The 23,192-nt window shown below is 40.9% G+C and overlaps 1 protein-coding gene and 1 long non-coding RNA gene across 2 annotated transcripts in view; both read right to left on the bottom strand.

The window, feature by feature from the left end:
- Window positions 1–1,806, bottom strand: part of LOC109301055 — a 9,263-nt gene extending 7,457 nt beyond the window's left edge. Inside the window, exon 1 of the long non-coding RNA XR_002098418.1 lies at window positions 15–1,806. This is a non-coding gene — a long non-coding RNA (uncharacterized LOC109301055). The remainder of the gene's footprint in view (window positions 1–14) is intronic.
- AIMP1 (aminoacyl tRNA synthetase complex interacting multifunctional protein 1) overlaps window positions 1–23,192 on the bottom strand; it is a 46,023-nt gene that overhangs the window by 7,711 nt on the left and 15,120 nt on the right. Inside the window, exons 3-5 of the mRNA XM_019521939.1 lie at window positions 17,980–18,141; window positions 15,595–15,806; window positions 4,322–4,490 (exon numbers count right to left, since the gene is read on the bottom strand). Coding sequence (XP_019377484.1) covers window positions 4,322–4,490; window positions 15,595–15,806; window positions 17,980–18,141 — 543 coding nt within the window. The remainder of the gene's footprint in view (window positions 1–4,321; window positions 4,491–15,594; window positions 15,807–17,979; window positions 18,142–23,192) is intronic.

Below are 23,192 nucleotides of genomic sequence, written 5' to 3'. Positions count from 1 at the left end.
GGGTAGAGATGTACCTTATAGACTGAAAAAAATATGTATGCTGAAGTCTTGATTAAAGAAAGCCATTTACAGAAACTGTCCACTGCATGGCAAGTCTAGAACAATCTGAATTTTGTTCTATGATTGGTTAACAAACAACTGAAACTCCAAAGATTTTTAGACCCAAACTAGTAATTAACCACAGTCTCATACAACATATTTGGTGTTTGCTGTGCCATTTCTGTATCTTACAGTTTTTAAAGCATCAGCTATTTTTACAGAGAAGGAAGGATTTTACCACAAACTGTGTAATGATCAGAAATATATGTTTTGGGAAATGGGGTGTGGGAGGGGGTGTTCAGGAATCATTTTGTTTAATCAATCAGATTCTTCCACTAAAACAGAAAGTAAACCTTACAAAATACTTAATGGGTAAAAGCTCCTTTCTAAAGCTACAAATTCTTGACAATGTGCGAATTAGCTGTAAAACTGTTAATCTTTTTGTAAAGTTAATTTTATACTTCTTCTAAGAGCAACTGCATCAGATACAAGCCATTCTCTACCTGAATGCCCATCTTTCAGCAAGACATTGTCTATAAATGAGGGGAAATAAATCTGAAAAAGTTCTCCAGTTTCTTCAGGAAAAAAAGAAAGAAAGTATCAAATCTTACAGTATAACACTACAATAAACAACATGGAAAATTAACAAATGTCCCAAAACTCCTGTTCACCATGTACAATATCAACCTATGTTACTTTTAAACTTCAGTCCACGCTGCTTGACTTGGGACAGCTGGGACTGTTTTGGGTTACTTTTCTGTTGTTGCTGCTGGTTCCTGTTGCTCCATGGGCTTTCAGAATTTCAACTAGAATCAGACCCAGCTGTTGCTTCTATTTCAATTTCAATGACTGAAAAACAAACACTCAGTCTGAAACTCCTCTCTTAAAAAATATCAGTATTTAAATGGTTATAAGGTAGCTTTGAAATTAAATTAATTTGAAAGAATGTGAGCCAAATATTTCCAATAATGCTAATGTTAACCTAGCATATTAACCTTGCCTTTTATGAGACCAGTAGCCAAGAGACAAAATTGAGACTTTTGACAAACAAAAACCAAATAGATTTAGACACTGAAACTCTGGTCATTTTCATGTGAATTATTTTGATTTTGACAGCTCAACTAAGGTTTCAAGACAAGATGTTTCATTTTTAAAACAACTGTTTAGGTTTGAAAATAAAATCTGCAAAATGCTTTTAATTACTTGGACATTCAGTGGCACTAACATGACTAATTTTCTTAGCAGATAGACCAGCAACAGATAACAGTCAGATTTAGTTTATAAAAGTACAAAACACACCTAAGGTACAGACCATATATTGCATAAAGGTTACAATATTAAAGCAGTTACTGCCTGCTTTAATTGCCTTCACTGTTGCTGTCTAGACTGATTTTTCTGCCCCCTTGCTGAGGTTATAATAATTGAAAAAACACAGACCTCTTTAAAATATATTTCTGAGACTTGGTAGCAACAGTTAGACAGACACCAGCATCAACAAACATAAATTAGAATGTGAAACAGCAAAGAATTCTGACCTGATTTTTATCAATGATAGAAGCCGACATGAGGGCAGGTATCATTCTTGAAAAGAATAAAAACTAGCAAGAGAAAAGTAACTGCTGAAACACAGCCACATAGGTGTAAATGACTACTGAACTGACAAAGATGTAGAAAACAGCTCCTGACTACTCATTCTGAATTGTCAGCTTGTTCACTGCCTACACTACCCTTTTTCAAACTTCTAGATAGCAGAGGATGGGAAAAAAAAATCAACCCTTCATTGTTTGACAAATTAAAATCTAGTAGTGGTTAACTTAGTTTCATTTTTAAAAACAAGCACTCAAAATTATATGTACATATTTTACACCCATACCCACAAGATCAATTAACACTTCCATATGTTGGATATACATATTGTGCATGCGTGTGTATTCATTCCACTACCCCCCACAATTATGATTAAACCAATAATCCTTCCTCACCCCATTCCTTCCAGACCCTACACAGCCCCACAAGTATCCTGAAGAGGCATCTTTCACTCTCATGGCTCTAAAGCCCAGGTGGTGCTTGCCCCAGCTTGCGAGCCAGACCAGACCAGACCAACCCCCTGTAGAGTCCAGCACTGGGTCCAGTCTGCATGCCACATGCAGTGCATGAGGTAGGGACCAGTGCATAGGATCCAGCCCGGGGGCCATATGTTTGACACTCCTGATTTAGAAAATAAGTTCTTTGGGGCACAGGCCACTGTATCTGTGTGTACAGTATCTAGCACAATGGTTTCTCTATTTTTGGTTGATTCTTTGTCCATACTCTAATAAATATTACTAAAAGTCACCCCCTCAGCTTAAAAGATGGACCACATCAAGCATTCAAAAATTGCATTTGGATTTTATCTGAAGTTTCACATTATTCATTCTTAAACAAAGATCCCTCTAAACTATTCTTTAAATGCTGTTTATGTACAGGAGGAATGCACAGTTCCTTCCATCTGCTGTGCCATTTCTCACACATTATCAGACTACAATTTATAAATACATTATTTCTGTCATGGACTGTCTAACTAGAAAAATCAAGTATTTCATTGAGAACTAGCAAAAGAAGCTCTTTTAAAATCAAGTGGTCTCTAGCTTTTCCTCATATGTTACTCCAGAGTGCCTATTTTGTATGCTTTGGCACAAGAAGTATATTATCAAAGACAAGCATTATAGCCTTTTTCTCATAGCTACCAATTTCTCCTTTGTGCAGTAGGCAGTAATTGCTATATTTTGTAGTTAAAATTTATGGAACCAGAGATTTAAAATTTTTAATGGGCTGTAAAAGACTTCATTTGGCACTATTAAAGCTCCACAGATATCTTTGGCTTCCTATCAGGAGGAAATGGTTGTAAAATATATAAAGCCTTCTAGCATAAGCCTCAGGGTTCAGTTCTGAAGTGCAATTTTCACACCACATTTAATTTATACTGTGGCTTTTTAGAAACAGAATATCAGAAATAGAATACCAATAGAATAGAAATAGAATATCAATACACCTGAGGACCTGCAAACAATTTTAAAATAAATGTTGACATAGCTGATTTTCACTAGGAATAGACTTTTTAAAAACTAATGGAAGTCTCTTTAAAAGCAGTTCTAATTATTTTGCTACTGAAATGCTACTTCAGACTGTAGTCTGGCAGACATGAACTAATGGGACGCATTGTAACAAAGCGCACTGCACTGTGATTATCTTGTACCAGTCAGTTTGATGCGTTATTTTTTGATGCATGTTTAAGAATATATGGAAAAAAGTGAGGAAAGGCTGATTCCTTCTGCAGTAATCAGAACGGTCTACTCATGTGAGGACAGAACCAAAAAAAACTAGGTGACATCCTCCCAGAACAGTGATGAGACCTTTGGATCTTCATTTGTAATTAGGAAACTAATACACAATGCTATCTATGCAGCATCTTTCACCAGCTCCGTGTTTTTACTTTACCAGCTCATGAGGGAGACAAAATATTTTTCCCTCTCATGATCCATGGCAAATTTATAACTTTACAATTAATATTATATGCATGAACACACACACATATATGCATATATATACCTCTGTGTGTATTTGTACATATCTAAAATTTACACATATACTGTGTGTGTGAATATATGTACATTTACAAATTTACAAATAACGTTAATGTTTAAAAGATAAGGTTATTTTAAGAGAACAGAATTCAGAATTATTCAAATTTCAACATATATAAATGATAAGACTTCTTTAAAAATATATTGTGCATATATTTATGGGGTGCAGGACTGGGAGTCAGGAAACCTTGGTTCTATGCCTTTCTCTGCCACTGACTTATGTGATTTATTTACTTTGCAACTCAGCAAGTCACCCTCATTTTCTATGCTTCTGCTTCTCTGTTTGCAACGTGGAAATAGTAGAAACTATACATTTAAGAAGTGCACTTGCATCAGTAAATCTAAAAGCACTGCAGCCATGACATCTAACTAACATTTCTTTCACTTTGTTCAACTTTTAGCTATTTAATATTTCTTTCTATTTTTAGTCCTTCTAAATACTCACAGAGCACTTGTGTATGTTTATTCAAAATATAAGAGGTAATGATCACTTGCAATATTACCAACTCATGGAGTTCAGACCAAAAATTTAACCCACTTCAAATTACTTACCATATAAAACTGGCCCTACAATGAAATGGGTGCAACAAAGATGTGCTGTTTCCTGATTATTATTTCCCCCCACCAAGTTTCTAATCTCCTAAATATGTATTACTTACCAGGAAAACCTTGAAATGTGATTCTTTCTCCAGGGACAGACCCACTGGGGGGAGCAAGGATTTCCACTTTATCTGGTGAGCTGGCACACATCACCATTGCTTGAGATATCACTCCCCTCATTTTCGCAGGCTTCAAGTTACAGAGTAATACTGCCATCCGGTTCTGCATCTGTGCATACGCAAAAAATAATTTAAATTAGTTCCATGTATAGAATATGAATATGCCTAGTTTGGGCCGACTGCAAAAATAATCCAGGGACAGGCCATGTAGCCTAGCGTAATGCTGTTCAGAAGCAAATTTAAATAATTTGCAGGCATGCACAGCCACTTCTGGACTGTAGTAAAATTGAAATGTGGAAGAATTTTGAATTACCTTGCCAATAAAGACAATTGAAAACTAAAGTAAATAACTGATGAAAGGATTAACTTGTTCTCCCTTCAATCAAAATTGAACATGATTGCACATATATCCATAAGGATTTCTTTATTTCTTAATAATGTACTTCTGTTATTATAGAATTAAGGGATGTTTTTCATTAATGTAAAATACAGCTATTTTAAATAGCAACAGTTATTTAGAGCTTTCTGCCATGTGGTATTACCTCAATCAGCCTTGTCAGAGTGCTTTTACAAACATTTTGGTTAGTCAATCATTTCCTAAATGTGGGATATTAATTTCCACAGGAAAAAGGTAAAAAAATACGCACAAGGAACTCTGTTTTGTTTTACTAAAACAGAAAGACTAAGCAAAGCAAGCAAAAAAGTCCTCTCAAAGAAACTGTAAAAAGGTAAAAAACAAAACAACACCCCCCCCGAGAAACTGAAAAAAATTTAAAGTTTCTCCAAGTATAAGAATATTCTTTAACCTGAATAGTTTTAAGTTTATTCTGACTGGCAGAAAGTAGGCATCTTAAAAGTTTGAAATCAGATATAATGGCTCTTTGAAGATACAGAAAAAACAGCTGAAAGTAGAAAGCCTAACTTAATAAATGTGCAAATTAAGAAAAAAAAAATCAGTCAAGTGCAAACGTAATTATATTACAAACTGTATTTCTTTTTAAAGTTACAGAGGCACATAATAAATGGATAAAAATAATTATTTTGAAAAGAAATAGGAATATGGTGACTGGCTGTTATCTCTGTCATTCTCACTTATTCATTAATAAATGAAAAAATACACAGAAATAAATGCACCTAATTTACTGTTCTGTAAATTGTCACTAAAAACATGTAATCATATAAATAGCAGAAAGAAAGGTAGCTATTAAAGTTTGATACAAATGTGAAAGAAATGCACTGAACTAGACATTTTACTAGACAGAGATGACTAGGATAGATGTACATAGTTGAGGAGAGAGTCAGGAAGGAAAAATCAATCTCCCTTATAGACAAACTACATGTAACATTTACAAAATACCCTTCATATCAACACAGCCCCAGATACATTCACAGCCACATATTCATGCCACTATTGAAATGCAGATGAAAATAAGGGCGGGACAGGAAATTTCAGCTAAAGAAGCTAAAACAAATTCTTACGTTAATAAAAGGTACTAGGGTGAATAAGAGAGAGTTTGCACCTATGCAGAGCTGCTAAATACTGGTGTGAACTGGTAGTCTCACACACATTAAACTGAATGAAAGAGTTAAAAAAAAAAATCAAGTTAATCTTTTTTTGAAATGATGAAAAATTAAGTTCGTTCTGCTAGCATTCAAACCTTTTGTTTAAAAAAAGAATAGGTACTTTAATTACAAGGTTTAAACCAGTAAGAATCTGTGACAGCCAATGTTTCTTGTTGAAGTAAAATAAGTTTTTTCTTAAAACGTAAGGGTGTTTTATATCCAAAGTTACAAGAAAAAATAAGTATACCAACTAGTCTTCAGCAATTTACTTCAAAGTAAAAGGGTCACAACAGGCTACCCTTCCTTAGTTTGAAGTCAGCACACACAAGTTGAGTTACACTATGAGTTAAAACCACTACAACTCCTTAAAAGCCAGAGGAGCTGCAAAGCCAGTAACAACAAAAAATGCTTCTCAAGTTATCATGCACTTGTCTGAATGTTAAGTTTGCCAGAAAACATAATGTGCAGACCACAGATTTGGTTACATAAAATATTTCTTTCTGTTTCCTACCAGAAAATGAACATATAAGGGTATCTAATGTGGATCCTGAAGTTTAATGCTTCAAAAAGCAATGGAAAATTATTTTAAAAAAACAAAACCAACAAAAACTGTATAGTGTTACAGAGGAAGTGCCAAAAAGTTTACAGTTGTTCATACTGAAGTCACTCTATGCTTGATTTTCTATATGATTTATGGAAACATTTTTCCATGGAGTAGACAACCCCCCCTCCCCAAAAAGAGATCAGGAATGCATGTAAGGAATAGAATGAGAATCTCAAATTGTAACAGAAAAAAATTATTTCAATACCATCTTCTGACAAATTCAAGGCTGGCCTTTGAAGAATGATTTGGAATGATGGATGGTCTCAAGTTTTCCTCAATGAAAAAAAGGTCTATGCTTAATAGAAAAGTTTACACTACAAAAATTAGAACCATAATTCTCCTGTGATGCAGCTTAACACAGCCAAAACTCAAGTATTTCTACTCATGACAATGTCTAATCCTAAGAACAAAAGCTAGATTACCTACAATTGCCTACAATAGAAATGCCTAAACCTGAACTACATTACTGCTTACTCCACTGTTCATCCCCCTTCTCTCCCCCCCCACCCCCCAGCCTGTCTCTCACCCATTGACTCCTCAATCTACATTTTCACTGACTATCGTCTTGTATGCAGACCAGCCCAGCCTCTGGCTTCTTTACTTTTAATTCCATCCAGGAAAAGCACACACCAACTGCAGAAACTTCCTTAGCCTGACAAAGGGTTTTTGAACCCGAAAGCTTGCTTAATAATTGTTTTCCAACTATTTAAGTGGGTGTAATAAAAGATATCAGATTCGTGCAAAGAACCTTGTCTGCCTATGTCCTTAGACCAACACGGCTAAAACCTACACCCCTGTAACAAAATAACTATTCACTTTGAACCTGCCAAAAAAAATCTCTGAATTCTCTACTGTGGGGCATTTTGGAGGATTATTTTTCTCCAGCAATTAGGTTACAAAAAATAAGAAGGCATGTCTATTATTTCTCTGAATTGTCTGCAGTGTATTCAGTTTGTTTACAATGAACTCTTAGTAGCTTACAGTCAAGATAATGCAAAAGATGAAACCAGATGGCTAACAGTGAACCTTTCAGACATATACATTTTTACCTCTGCAAATCTGGTAAGAGAAGTAACACCCTACAATATGACAATGCACTATGTGGAAGAGTTATTGCACTCAGCTTAGTATTTAATAGACAACTGTCTATGTCAGAGGTGTCAAACTTATGGGCCCCCAGGCCAGATCTGTTATGTGGCTGCAGGGCTTGTAGAGGCACTGAGATTTTCAGAGTAGGGCCCATCCCTAAAATTCAGCGCACAAAGCTCCACTGGGAACATGTGCTGGTGGTGGGGGTGAGCGACAGCTGTTAGTCCTAGAGGTCACTGGCATCACTCATCCCACCACTGCAGAGAGATCCAGTCCTGAGGGGCAGTTTGACATACCTGGTATATATCATAAAAGCCACAATCAATGCTGATCCCAGCTGCAACCCATGCTGGCAGTCTCACCATTGAGGATAGGAACTGGTCACCATTTGAGAGTAAATCAGTTCCCCCAAGATCAGAGTTTCCTTTAGGCCACATGATGTAGGTTTGATTGCCAATGGAGGGGAACGTTCAATTGCCAGGGGTCAAGTTATCTCATCCCCTCCAACTCCACCAGTCGCACCAGTACGCAAAGAGGATGTTATCCTAGTTTTCAAGCCATCATTTCCAAATTGTATGAGATACAATATGCTGTAATGCTATAGAATTCAGTATCATGCCTGTGTAGAAGGATTTCAGGTTCATATACTGGTTATGTCATCTGTAAACAATTTAGGTGTTTACAGATGACCAGGGACCTACCTAAATCACGGCTGCAGTGCAATGATGCCTTTAATCCTGTTCTTTTTTGCTGTGTGCTCCCCCTGCTGCTGAGTGGTGAGGCAAGAACCACAGCATTAACTGCCTCTTGGCCACCCAGCAGCAGGGTGGAGTGAGCAGCAAAAAGAGCAAGATTAAAGATGCCACTGCAGCGTGAACTTCTGTCACGATTTGGATATGTCCCTAGTCATCTATAAACACCAAAACTGTTAAGGAATCAAAAATGACACGGTAATATAGCAATCAATTCTTCACCCTGTTTAGATAGTTCAGGCATTATTTTCAAATCAACACTGTGTAATAGTTCCAGAGTGAATTAAATCCCACGTAAAACACTCTTGGTCCAGGTATGTCTTAAAAAAAAAAGAAAAAAGAAATACAAGTCCATCAACTAAAACCACAATGCATGTTATCTTGAGTCTCAGCTATAGCGAGTGGGCTTCTTGAAGCAAATCTAAATAGTTCTGGGATCCCAGTAACATAAATTTAATTAAATTTGTCCAGAGAACACGGGACCTTGTACACCAGGCTTGTCCAACATGTGGCCCGCCAAGCCATTTTCTGTGGCCCGAGGAGCTGCAACAGGAAACAAAAGTAAACGCTGTTTACTTTCGTTCCCGCCCCTTGTCCCTCCCCCAGCCCCCCACCAGCTTCTTAATGGCTGCTGAAGGGCTGGGGAAGGGACAAGGTTCCCACACGCACCGCGTCAGCTTGACGTTGCCAACGCAGTGCGTGTGAGTAGTAGCCAGCAGCGAAAGCGCTGGTCGTGGGTGTGGTGCGGGGAGGTCCCGGGCAGAGCTTGCACTAGCCAGCACCGCAGGCAGCAAGTGGACCCTGGCCAGGTACACATGGGGCAAGGGGAGCAGGGACAAAACCTCCCCAGACCCTCCCCAGTCAACTTCCCCCGTGCCCACCGCTTGCACCTGGCTCTGCCCCTCGGGGCTGTGCCTGGGGAGAAGGAGACATCATCCCGGGGCCCCCGTGCCTGTCCTGCTCCATGCTCACCTGTGTGGTTCATCTTCCCGGCAGTGGGCAGAGAAGTTGCAGCCGGGGGCTGCCTGGGCGCTGCCCCGTGCCCAGCTCGCAGGTCCCCGTGCGAGCGCGTGGCGCCGGCCCAGGCTCGTTGCGCCACCTCCACTTCCTCCTCCCTCCCCGGCAGGTGAATTCCCCCTTTTTTTTTTTTGCTGACTCTGGGCTGGGAGCTGCCAGGCAGGCTTGCTAAGCACAGTGGGGCCTGGGGTGCGGGGCTTGGGTGGCCTGGGTCCCTGCCTATGGCTGCTCCACCTGTAGAGCCCAGCATGTGCAGGATGCAGCATCACAGCCCTCACCCAGTTCCTCCTGTGCATCCATAAGAGCTTTGTTTTTATATCTCAAAAGGACCTGCTTAAGCCCATGTGAATTCAGTAGGAGGTTCTGATGGTCAGGACTGAGGGGTATTATGGACTAAGAAAGTTTACATTAGTTCATGCTATATACATTATCTAGTGCCTCCCTTGGATCGCAGATTCTCTCTCATTTCTTTGGAGGTAAAGGTACATGTTACTAACTGCCTTCCCAAAACGTCCCCACACAAGTCCACAGTGGTTCAACTCCACAGCCAGCACTACTCTTCAAGGGCTAATGAGTCAGTCATAATAAATACAGGCAGACTATCAGAGAGGCATTAAATCTTTGTTCAATTTGATGGCTTCAGTGTTAACTTGCCAGCAGCCTCTGGGCTGCACCTAAGTAAAATGGCTTGAGTTGCTATGGCCTGTCTTGAATGGGGATGTTGGATGAGAAGGCAGGTTTGGAGCCCTTGTAGGATGCAATTCCTGGCATGCAATGCTTTTATGTAGCTTTTTTGTTAAAGGTGGAGTACAGCCCATAGGGACCTCCACAGGAGTCCCAGGAGTGTGGCCCACTCTGCATCTTTCGTCACACTTTGGCTACCCCTACTTTAGGTGAACATGATTTCCACTTTGATATTTGTGGGAAAACTCCAACAAAGCTCTGACATGGCAGCACAGGAACAAAGGCAAGAAGGTAGGAGATCAACATTTAGCACAGGGGGCAGATCCTTAGCTGGTGTAAACTGTCATCACTCCACTGAAGTCAGTGGAGAAGACTTAATCCCATGGGTGACAAAGATGTACCTGGGCAGGGGGAAGGAGCATGTAGCTACAGTGAAAATGGGCTGATCATGGCAGGCTAAGGTGAAAGGACACACATGCAGGCTGGTATCTGAAAAGGAGCAGGTTCTTTATCTGCCATTAATCAGAAATATCTCCTGTTGGCCTTCAAGCAGAGGTGCCCGTGGCTCCAATTTTCACAAGTGGCCTCTTATTTTGGATGCCTCAGTTTCTTGGTACTCAGTACGAGACATCTTGGATGTAAGCAGCCCTGACCCCCCACAACTGCCATGAAAGTCTAAGGGCCTTTTGGAGAATTTAGCACCTCTGAAAGCCAAAGCCTAAAATGTCTCATCTTTCACCAGGATCAGAGGTGGTCTGAATCATGGGTTCCTGTTAGCCTTAGCTTCAATTACATACTTGCTACATAGTTGCCCCTGGGCTGTTTTCATTATTCCTTTGAACTTACATGAATAAGGACTTGCCAAATCACTTCTCAAAGTTTTAGGATTGAAAAAAAGTCCAGTTAACTTTCCCCCCTAGTATTCAATATGTTTGCTTATCATTTATTTTTTTTTGCTCTGGTCAAGCTTTGAAACAGAGGTGCAGAAATGTAGAGACTGGCCTCCCTCGAGGTACCTCTGCCCTGACCTTCACAAGAAAGCCTGTACCCTTGAGATCCCCAGGTCAATCTGGGAATCCTGAATGGCTCAGATGAGCTTTGGATGAGGGTTCATGCCTGCGTTTAGTTAGCTCAGGCTTGTCCAACATGCATCCCGCAGGCTGCCATGCGGCCCTCCAAGCTGTTTTCTGAGGCCTGAGGTGCTGTGATGGGAAATGAAAGTAAACACTACTTTCATTTTGGGGTGCGGGGTGAGGTCTTTGAATATGGCCCACTGGGTGATAAAAAGTTCATGATCCGGCCCCACAACCCCACACAAAAAGGTTGGACACCCCTGTTGTACACACTCTGTTGCATGTTTTGCGGAGAGGAAGCAAAAAAACACTTTGTAATGTGGGCCATGCAAACTGGAGAAAATAGTGTGTTTCTACCTTTGAACCACTGAGTAGGAGTCCCTCTATCACCTTCCTCAGTAACAGCAAACCTTCTGGAAGGGTTCTGGGATTAGGATTTTTTTAAAAGTTTAATTATTCAATGGTATCAAATAATTTTTAAAGTAAAGGATTTGGGGGAGGGGGGGAAGAATATTTTTCCCTTGCTTCTGTTTTCCCAAGACCTCTTTAGACTTAACTTTTTGAAGACAAACATCTTTGCTAAAAATATTATTTGTCCAAGGTGAAGCTTTAATAACTACAAAGAGCACTTTGAGAGCATGGAATAAAGAATAATGAAGAACCTATACAGAGACAGAACTGGAATTTTAAAACAATATGTAATGGTGGTAGCTATCAACTAGAGGTGAATGCATTATTGATTTATCAGTTCACCTCTTTTACTGAAAAATAAGCTTTGGTGTGTATTGATTGAGCCAACTTAAACTTTTGGGGTTTTGCTGCAGAAATAGAAGAAGAGTGAAGAAAGCAAGATGGTTGCCTTTTACCCAACAGCTCAAAGTTAAAGCGACTGCTCAGAATGTGGGAGATTCAAATTTAATTCTCTTTTCTGCTTAATAAGATTTGAATTTACCACCACTAATCTTTCAGGAAGGTGCCCTACCTTCCCAGGCTTCACAGTGTTTTCGGTGGGAGTGACTTTGATATCTCTTTGACACTATAGGAAACCGCAGGTGTCCCACCTCCCGGGTGACTACTGTAACTTTCAAAGCTAGACTCATTCCTACTCTCTTAACTCTTTGTGTAAAATATTGAACAAACTGAAAAATCTTCCAACACAAGGTACTAACAGCACTGTGCCACAAAATACCCCAATGCCTACTGGGACTAGGACACTCCTTTGGGATATTAGAGACTAAATTCAAATCTACCCTCTGTTTAGTTCACGGCATAACTTGGAACAAATGTCTCCCACTCCTGGACATGACCCCCATGGCCATCAGGCACTTGTGACAGGGTGCTTGCTCTCAATCCCTCCTTCTGGAGATGTTCCACTCCCTAAGAGTATTTAAATCAATACTGAAACAGACTGAAAACATTATATAGGCTAGTGGTTAGGGTGTTCTCCTAGGAGGGAAAAGATGTGTGAAAGTCCCCTCAGGCAGAAGAGGAAACTAAGTTAGTGTTGCCTGGGGTGAAGAGGGGACATATCTTGTGAATCCAGTCTTAAAAATATTTTTCCTGTTAAAATTTTTTAGCAGAAAAATTTAGTTCTGTTCATGACTAGTTTTAGGATAGCCAAAAGTACATTTTTGGCAAAATTACTGTTCATGGAAAAAATGTAGCAGAGAACTCAAGTTATAACTTGATTCCACTGTGCAAGTAACCACCCCTCCGCCCCTGAACACCACTATGATACTGTGCATTGTCATTTTATTCGGAATAAAAACAAATGAAGCATTTTTAGAAATATCTTAAAATTTCTAAAAGTCTTATAGTGTAGCATGCTTCACCATATTACATTCCCAACAACTTCTGGATGCACTATGGAGGCTGAATACTGCTTGCTTTGTGTCATTCAAAATACATTGTTAGATATCTTTTCACCCCTTTTAATAACAGAAGGGAGTAGAAAGCTTTCAGAGTATCTATACTGTCAAGACTTCAATAACTATTGTGTATAAAAACAACAGTAGTGGTCAGAAAAAGGATGTACACACTTGTAAACCTTAAGTATCCAGATGGTTTTCCTGTCTTAATGTTCCCAGCAAAGTAAGATAAGTATCCTTTCCTTAGCTTGCCAAGTCTCAATTTTTCCAAATGTTTCTTATTATTTTCTTGTATTGTTCCACATATGATTAAGATTCAGGGAAACTTTAAAGAATGGACATGAACAGATTATCAAAAAACCTAATATTTTTTGGATAAACACAAGAAGATTGCATATTTACCACTTACTCCAGTTACCCATTTGATAGCCTTGAAATACCCACAATCTCTTTAATTCAGGTGTTGTTTATCCATGTGAAAAGGACAAGGTTACATACCTAGAGCAGACCCCTGGCCAGGGGAGTCTGCCCAACTACAGCGGTGTGGCCATGCTCTGACGGGAGCTCCCAGTTTTCCCCAGCGCTGTTTTATCACCTCACTGGGTGAAGTGGATTGGGCTCATTAAGCAGCCCAGGGTTATTTCCGGTCCCGGGAGAGGGGATGGCATGGAATGGTAGGAAAGAGAGGGTCGGGGCACGCAGACCGTGTGAGTGCCTGTCTGCTGCGCAGAACTGAAGTCCCCAGGAACACGGCAAGGGAGCTCGGAGAAGCTCACATACTCAGGGGAAGCCAATGCTCCCACGTTAAATTGGCTGCCATGCGCGGTCAATTAAGCCATCGCGGCTTCAATTACTGAAAAAAAAGGAGGAAACATTTGATTGTGGCTTTGGTGATCAAGCATTTATGGATTAAGGATCTGGGAAGGGAGAGCCTGCATCTGAGTCCCCTGCAGCCGGGAGAGGCACCACAGCGAGTCACCTGTAACTTTGCTTCCTATGCCAAGAAGTTTTGTTTCGTGAAGTATATTTGGTCGAGCACCTGGCAAGAGACGGCCAACACTGGGTCGCGGAGTCATCACCCCTCCCCCCATTCATTAGGTCATCAAAGTCGTGGCAGGAGAGATAAGAGAGAGGAAGACCAACCCCATTGAGTTGACCACCACCGGCCTTGAAAGAGGGAAACCAGTTAATGTCAATGGGATGTAAAGGCCCATGTCTGTACGCAGTCATATCTCGACAATCCAGAATACACTTAAATGGAACTAGGATTATTACAGGTGTTACACAACAAAATAAAATGATCAGAAAGGAAGCACTATTCAGTTTTAAAGGGAACTTTTTAAATTTACTGTGTTAAGCGTTTGCAGGATAGTTCATGTTCTAATATAAGTCAGTCCTGGAAAGATCTCTCAGCTTTTCAAATGTTAAATGTGTCCAGTAGGTAGTTTAAATGGGCCCAATATAAAACATCAGCTCCAAAACACTGAGGAAATTAAGGGCCGTTCAGATTCAGGTAAGATGTCTGCTATCATACAAATGGGCCTAAACTAAAATCTTGATTTCAAACCTATACCTCTAAGCAGTGGTTGGCAAAGTTTCAGAGCTGCAGGCAGGGACAACCTGGTCTGAGTGCAGGGCAGATCAGTGTTCCAGCTAGCCAGACCTGCTTCTCCCTGCCCCCCAGGTACTCATCACCTGGTGTAGCTCCTCACCGCCTGGCATGGGCATAGCCCCCAGTACAAGAATGGTGCTAAACCCTGTCAGCTATGTAACCAAATCTGGCCCATGGCCACCTTGCTTATACCTGCCCTACAACAATTCAAGGTTAAGAAGTCTGCATCAGAACCCATAGCTTAAGTCTTGGACTCATCACCAGTAGTAGCCATATGATATTTATTAAGTAACTTGGAACCTCCAGGCTGTAATAACTGACCAAAACCTGGTATCATAAAAATATCTGAAAAACCAAAACGGTAACATTTCTCTTCTAGAACTGCTTATGGGAGTTACTAGTTACTTCACGGGAGTAAAACAAAGATCTAAAGGACCAAAAGTTTTAATTTAATCAATTCCTTTGTACATAGTTCAAATACGCATTAAAATGAAGCAAGAATTTAAACCTAAAGGAAAAATGTAGCCTTTGGCCGGAGTGCTATTCATCACAGATTCAGAAAAAATAAAGTTCAAACTGACTACAGAGAATATCAGTCCTGAACCATTTAACCTAGCTGAAATACAAGCCCATTTATATTACTCCCCTCCACTACCCCATGAGTGCAACATCTTATTTCCTTTCAAACATTTTCAGGACCGTACTCCCTGTAAGACACACCAAAGACTCTCTCTGAGCAACAACACGTAAAGTAACAGAATAAAGTCTCACCTAATTAAAATCTGTCCTTCAAGAGTCCAATTAGAATTTGTAATTAAAAAAAAATCTAAGGAACAGAACTTTCTGTTGCAAACAAGGTACTTGGACAGAATTAGCAATCGCCACACTTTGATGCTAAGAAACTACACATTAATGCACATACATTTTGTACATAAATAATTTCATATGTACCTGTTCCAAAGGTACATGCTTCACCAAGCCACTGACAACAGTTCTTGGGCTCGCTTCTCCAACATCTACCTCCTCGACATAAAGAGAATCTGCATCAGGATGCTTTTTTGCAGTAATAATGCAACCAACGCGCAGGTCCAGACAAGAAACATCTATAGGTTTAGAGTCATCACCCCCAGCTGCTGGAGGATGCTTCTTTTCCTTCTTCTCCCCTGCAGGAGAGAGTTAAATTAGAAGCCAAAGGAAAGAAGTTACATGATTACTTTTCCTTACCAATCCTGCAACCACCAGATCTCAGCAAAAGCTTTGAATTGTGTACTGACATCACTTTATTACCTTAAATGACACATGATCCCACCTTCGTATTTCATATCACCTAGACAATCCTTGCATGCCTAAAGGCCTCTGGCAGACATTACATTTATTGTGCAATTAACTAGTTAATTACACAATAACTTTAGACATGTTACACGTGCAAAGTAATTATCAGACAACAGAAGTGGTCAACAAGTCATAAAAATGGTCAATTAGCTATAAAAATGGCCAACAAGCTATATATTTGTGGTTTGAAAAATGTTGAACAGTTCTAAAGAAAGTTTCTAGTAAGCTTTAATTTAAATATGTGGCATGTCACACACAGGATGACAGCAGCCCCTGACAGCCATTTACTTACAGATGTCACAAGTGCATGGTAAGACATGCGAGTCTGGATCTCAAATCACACCTTACTTGCTGGTGGAGAGGGAGCCCAGGCTCCTGACTAAGTTCCCAAGAAGCTTGGTTTTGCAATCCACTCTGGGTAGCTTGCCCTTTGAACATGAAGTGGGTTATATGGTGCAACTATTTCCATTGAGTGATACTGCCTGTTTCTCAATAGAAGTAATGTTTGACAAGGGCCTGACGTAGCAGTACAATATAACGTATATTTTCTGATTGGAACCCACTTAATTTGTAGTGGGTTGTCAAATTAAGGAAGAACTGCTCAGCTGTTTCTTGTAGCTTTCACTTCAAAGAGCATTGCCATGTCTCGGATCAGATGAAGCTTCTCAGCAGCGCCCTCTGGAATAAAAGTCACAGCAAAACCTGGAGTGCTCAATGCTCATGCACAGTTTTTTGCCTCAACATGCCCAAATATTTCACAACCCCTTTCCTTCACCAGTGGACTAGGAATCTAACCTCAGAGAGTATCCGGATACCTGGTATCTCTGAAAGGATGTCTAAATTCTGAAGTGGCTCACAAACTGAAGTTCCATCAGTGAATTTTAATTCTCATATAATGACCACTGATATCATGCACTGAGTTAACAAACAGACTGAGGCTGTATTTTTGTGCAAAGATAATTGATAATTACACTTCTTCCTATTTAAAATTCTAATCTTCATAAAGTTACCTTAAAAGATTACTACAAGCAACTAATAAATGACAAACAGAGGCAAATATATTATGGTACTCCTGGAGTCCCAAAATACAATGTTAATTTCCAGGCATGTCATTTGCCTTTGCTTACTTTTTACCACTGCACTTCTTCTCAGTCACATAACAATGCTACAATTCTAGACATAGATTGAGCAAAACAAGATGCTGAAGCTGAATGACTGCAGAATTTTCCAAAAAGAAAAGGACATGCATTTACAGAAAATAGTACAGCTAAACTGAATGCAGTTCCTTTAGTGCTATATAGCAGAGGTCGGCAACATTTTTCGGAAGAGTGCCAAAAACACCTGCAGCTTCGACTTACAAGATGTTGGCATGCCAGGGGCAGATGGAGAGGATGGAGACTGCAAGGTGTCAGATGTTGGCATGCCAGGGGCAGATGGAGAAGATGGAGACTACAAGGTGTCAGATCCTTGTGGTAGCAATGCTGCCCCAGCCCTTCCCTGCCATCTGCCCCAAAGGGTGTGTACAAGCAAAATGCATTTATCTGCCACACTGCCCATGCCAGTGGTTATGTCTGAGCTAGTTTGTGGGCTTTTACTTGCATGGTGTCCATGGCCCATGGCAAAAACCAAACTCTAACAATGAATCTTGGAGATGTGTTCTATTCCATTCGCTTTGGCAGTCAATGCTTCTTTAATCTTCAGCATGCACACAAACATATGCATATTATATATATATATTTTAGGGGAGGAGTCAACAGTAGCTTAGCTACTTTAGTACATATCTGCCAAGTATCTTGCATAAACAAGAACTACAAGTCTATTTGCTTAATTCCCTTTATAAACTGTAAATACTTCCTTTTTCCAGACTTCTAAGAGTTGGAGTGTTGATTTCCTTACTGTAGTTCTACTGATCGTTTTTCCACCCTCTGCAATTATGAAACTTTACTTAGAACATCCATAAGTTAAATACTGTCATTGTTCAAAGGATTTCAGAAGTCAGAATACCTTTTTTTCCTGCCTTGTCCTTCTTTTTCTTTTCTTCTTCTCCACCTTTAACTTGATCTTTGGGATCAGAAGGAGAGGCTGTGAGAGGTGTGGGCTGTGGCAAGTCTTCCGAAAACAAAGCTGTAGAAATGGTTCCGCTGGGTAGAGGTGCGATTTGTTTCACTAAAATTAAATATGATGGACATTAAAAAGCTATTTAATTTCTTAAAAGTGCAAATGAAACTCATTATTTTAAATTTTAAATACAAAGAACAATATGTAGCATAAGTGGTTATGAAGAAAAAGAAAGTTAATAAATACTCAGCGGAGAGAACTACTGATGCTATTAAGATAAAGAGGAATATTATGAAGCAGACCTCAGAAAGGAGATTTGGCACTGACCAAAGAATTGCAGCTCCCTTTGACTCAGGAAGGAGCTTCATTTGCTTAACCAAAGGAAAGAGTAGGCTCTCAACTCTACCTATTATTTGCAAATACAGTGAAAACAATCAAATGCATACACATAAAACAAATCTCATTCTGATTAACGAATCTTTGTGATCTTTGGTAACTTTAAATGTTTCCCCAAAAAATCTATTAATTTGAAAAGGTACACAAACACATAGTAATAGAAAGAAAGAAGGTTCAACATACCTCACATTTTTCTTCCTTACTCAACTTCAGGTTAAATTAAAAAAAAAAAAAAGCAAAACAAAGTTTTGTACAAACAGTATAACAGACGATGAGAAAAGCACAGGGCCCTGCAAAGATTTATGCATGTGCTTAACTTCATGCTTATACATAGTTCAAGAAACTTTAGTGAGGCAATTCATGTGCATAAAATCAAGCAGCTTTGCAAAATCAAGGACTGTATCTCTAGGAGCTGACAATAATTTGAAAAACAAATATAGTGCAATTTTTCTTTAAAAAAAACCCATTAGGAAATAAAAAAAAAGTCCAGAAGGCAACATAAAACGGAGACTATCAGAAGCTTAAGTTCTCTTTATCTTAGTGTTATACCACTCTGATTATGGACTGCAAACACATCTACATGCAAAAAAGCCCCAAAAGTACAGAGAAAGGGGCTAGGGACAGACATTACACATAAACCAGTTCAAGATAAACCAGGTTGAATGTAGTAGCAGATTCAACTGATTTGGTTCAAACCGGTTTCTGCAACGTCTGTCCCAGACCTCTTGCTGGTTTAAGATAAACCAGACACTCCCAGTATCCCGGCATGTTCTCTGGGCTAGGAGGGGTTCTCTGCTCCACAGCAGGGCTGGCCCCTCTCCTCTGCTCCCTGACTGGAGCTTGGCACAGATTTGCAGGCACAGAGTGTCTGCCTGACTCCTCCCTGATAAGCAGGAATTATTCCACCCTCCCCTCTGCCTTATGCAGACACCTTGACATCAGCTAGTGGACCCCGGAGAGGACAGAAGCAGACAGGCTTTTTGGAGCTAATCAACAGGTAGCTTAATGTCCTTCCTTGGAAGAGTTGTTGAAGAAGAGCTCCATTAGTTAAAGGAGAGAGGCTTTGTTTTCTTAATGAGTTGATAAATACTAAGTTAAGGGTGAAACATTCCCTGCCATAGGGAAGAATAATCAGAGTGTCATGCCCAGGCCTGGCCACGTCCCCCTCAGCTCTGCCCTGTGGAATCAAAAGGAGGACTGCTCTAGTGCCCCCTGGCTTCTAGCCTGAGCCACTGCAGGCATGTCCCTGCATTTCTGGGATGTCTATCTTGATTACAAAGTGATTTAGCCTAGCTAGGTTGGACTAACCTGCAAAGACTGAATCAATTCAGGCTCAGGCTTTTTGAATGTCTGTCCCTAGCCAGGGAGGTGGCATAATCTTGCTCTTTGGAATTGTTGGGGAAAATTTTATAAGTTCCCAAATGTTACACAGGGACAGATATAGCCACAAAAAAACCTCCTGATGAATGCTAAAAGGATTCAGGTGACTAGCTTCCTGCACTACTTGAAAAAAAAAAAAAAACACCCTTGGATGTTCAGTTTAATTTTTTAATATATTCTTTATTTATTTGCATTGCAACAATACAAGACCAATACTCCATCTTGTTAGGCCCCAATTCTGTATTTGTAAATTCCTCACAATATGAATTAATCTCACAAAACTCTCTGCCTTGGTATTTTCTCTTTGCTGCATTCTGCCTTGGTATTGTCCATTTTAGAGCAACATAATTATGAAAGATGGCTAAATATCTTTCAAGACAATGCTTTAAACTGTTAACTCTTCTGAGTAGGGACTATGTCTTCTCTCTGTGTATACAGCACTCCAGCAGATTGTAGGGATCCCTTGGAATAAATGCATGCTGTATATAATGTATAATACTGACTTCTGACACTGATTAGTGTCCCCATTATTTCTCTTTACTCTGCTAGTGATGTGAGTATTGCCATCTATGTAAACAATGGTTCTCAACCTGAATTGAGTAGTATCCAAATTTCAAAAACGAATTAATAATTTAGTGTTCTGAAATCCTTGCAGAGGGGCTGGGTAGTGAGGCTGGGGAATTAGCCAGAGGTTGGGGAGGTCTTGTTTTTGTTTTTGTGTCCCCCAGATTTGTGTGCAGGGTGAGAGCAGGCTGTCAGCTGCAGGCTTAGGGCTGCAGGCTCAGGGCTGGGGGCTGTGCTGGCCTCTTCCTGGTAGGGGGCTGGGTTGGGGCTGCATTCAGGGTGGGTGGCGGTGGCACTGGGAGGGGAGCTATGGTAAATTTTGAGGTTGCTGTAGCCCATCCTGTAGCTCCCCACCCCCCACCACCACCACCTGCCTTGACCGTAGCCCCAGCCCAGCCCTCCCACCGGGAAAGGCCAGCACAGCCCCAGGCCCCAAGCCCATAGTGGGCAGTTCGCCCTCACTCCATGCACAAATCTGAGGTGCACATGACCCCATGTTTCCTCTGGGGGTGCATGCAGAAATGGGAGCCACCTCCCCCCCCCATGCCCTCTGAACCAGTTGCCCATGGCTTTATCCCCCGGCCCCAGCTGGGCACTGCCTGCCCCAGCCCCACTCCCTCTCTCACTGTGGGGGCCTCAAACTGCTCCCCCTCCACCCTTTCCCCCATACAGACTTACTGGCCAGACGCTGCTCTCCAAGCTACCAGGCTGCATATTGGCTATTGGATTGGTATTGACGGATATGGCTGTTTAATAATTGGCCATTAGTATCAGTCAAAATATATTTATTTGTGCACCCCTAGTAGTTTAGCTCCACTCTAGCTGGAAGCTTGATGGTGCTCAGATGTAACATCGCAACAAGAAATATTGAAAAGAGTGCTGGAGTGATAACACAGCCTTACTTAACTCCCATTTTAAACTCAAAGGGATCTGTGATAGTTCATTATTGAGAACCACCACTCGCATACCATCATGGAGCAGGTAGAGAATGGTGACAAATTTTGGTGGGCATCCATACTTCAAAAGGATTCTCTCTAACACTTCTCGGCTGACAGAGTTGAAAACTTTCACGAGGTCAAAGAAGGCCATATAGAGATACTTATGTTGCTCCCAACATTTCTCCTTCATCTGACAAGCTGTGAAGATGATGTGAATTATGCCTCGATGTCCTAAACCCACGTTGAGATTCCAGGAGGAATCTCTTCAGCAAGTGGAAGGAGACGGTTCAGAGGGGTTCTCACAGTGATTTTTCTTGTGGTGACCAGCAAGGTGATCTCTCTGTAGTTTTCACAGTTGGACTTGTCTCCTTTCTTGAAGAGTGTCACAGTCATGGCATCCCTGAGGTCATCTGGGATTTCTTCATCACTCCATATCCATAAGATGAGGGCATGAAGCTGTGACGTGAGATCCTCTCCTCCCTGTTTTAAGATTTCAGTGGGGATTCCATTCACTCCAGATACCCTGTTGTTCTTCATCTGCTTGACAGCTTTTCTCATTTCATTAAGGGCTGGAGGGATTCCAAGATCACCTCTGACTGGGTGTTGCGGGATCGAGTTGAGAACACTCTCGTCAATAGCAAAGTCTCAATTGAGAAGGTCTTCAAAAGGCTCCTTCCAATGGGCATTGGTATCTCCCCTTTCCTTCATCAGGTCTCCTCCATCTTTAGGTCTCAATGGGGTTGGTTCCCAAGTGCTTGGGGACTGTAGATGGCTTTGGTAGCATGGAGAAACCATGCATATTGTGGATGTCAACCAGATGCTGAATCTTCTTAGTCTTGTCTTCCCAACCATTTGGTCTTCATATCACATGTCCACCTTTGGAACTCTGCCTTGGCTTGCTGGAGTTTTGCCAAGCACAAAAGGCCTTGCGCTTGCAATCAATCAACTCTTGGATCTCCCAGTCATTCTCATCAAACCAGCCTTGATGTTTCCTAGTAGAGAATCCAAATGTCTCTTCACAGGCGCTGATGACAGTGGCCTTAAAGGCACTCCACACACTGCTAACATTTTCCCATTGTTGATTGGAATTCACCAGTTTTTCTGTTGAGGCACTGGTGAAAGAAGTCTTGCTTGCTTGGGTCCTTGCGTCCTTCAACATTGATCTTCCATCAGCATTGCTTCTGAAGCAACCATCATTTGAGAGCCAGTTTGAGTGACATAACCCAGTGGATAAGTCAGCGATCAGTCCAGTCATCAGCTCCTAGCATAGCTCAGGTGATGCAGACATCTTTGTGATCCTGGGCACAGACGATGACATAGTCAATCAGGTGCCAATGCTTAGACTGTGGATGTTGCCATGATGTTTTGTGCCTGTTTTTCTGGTGGAACAGTGGTGGTGAACATAGTTTCATAGTTATGGGCTGGAAGTTACAGATCATTGGGTCCAGCCCCACTGCACGTAGGTAGGAAAGACTGCTGGGATCAAATGATCCCAGCAAGATAGGCATCAAGACATTTGAAGATTGCCAGGGTGAATGACTGTACCACTTCTGGGGGGAGCCTGTTCCAAACCCTTGGTACTTGGCTAATAAAGATGTTTTTTCTTATGTCTAGCCTGAAGTGATCTTCAATCAGCTTGTGCCAAATATTTCTTGTCCTTCCCTGGGGGGTCTTGGTGAATAGATGCTCCCCCAAACCCTGATGTACGCCTCTGATATACTTGTAGGCTGCAACCAAGTCCCCCCTGAGTCTTCTCTTCTCCAGGCTGAACAATCCCAAGTCCCTCAGCTTCTCAAGTCAGTGTTCTCCTTCCTGTTTACTCTTCCAGAAGGTATAGCTGCTTCCATGCTCTTTTAAGGTGCCCATCTCCCACTTGCTGGG

The sequence above is a fragment of the Gavialis gangeticus genome, unplaced genomic scaffold (assembly GCF_001723915.1).
Source record: "Gavialis gangeticus isolate Ggan-Ray unplaced genomic scaffold, GavGan_comp1, whole genome shotgun sequence".
Classification (NCBI taxonomy): Eukaryota; Metazoa; Chordata; order Crocodylia; family Gavialidae; genus Gavialis; species Gavialis gangeticus.
This window is presented reverse-complemented; position numbering and strand designations above follow the sequence as displayed.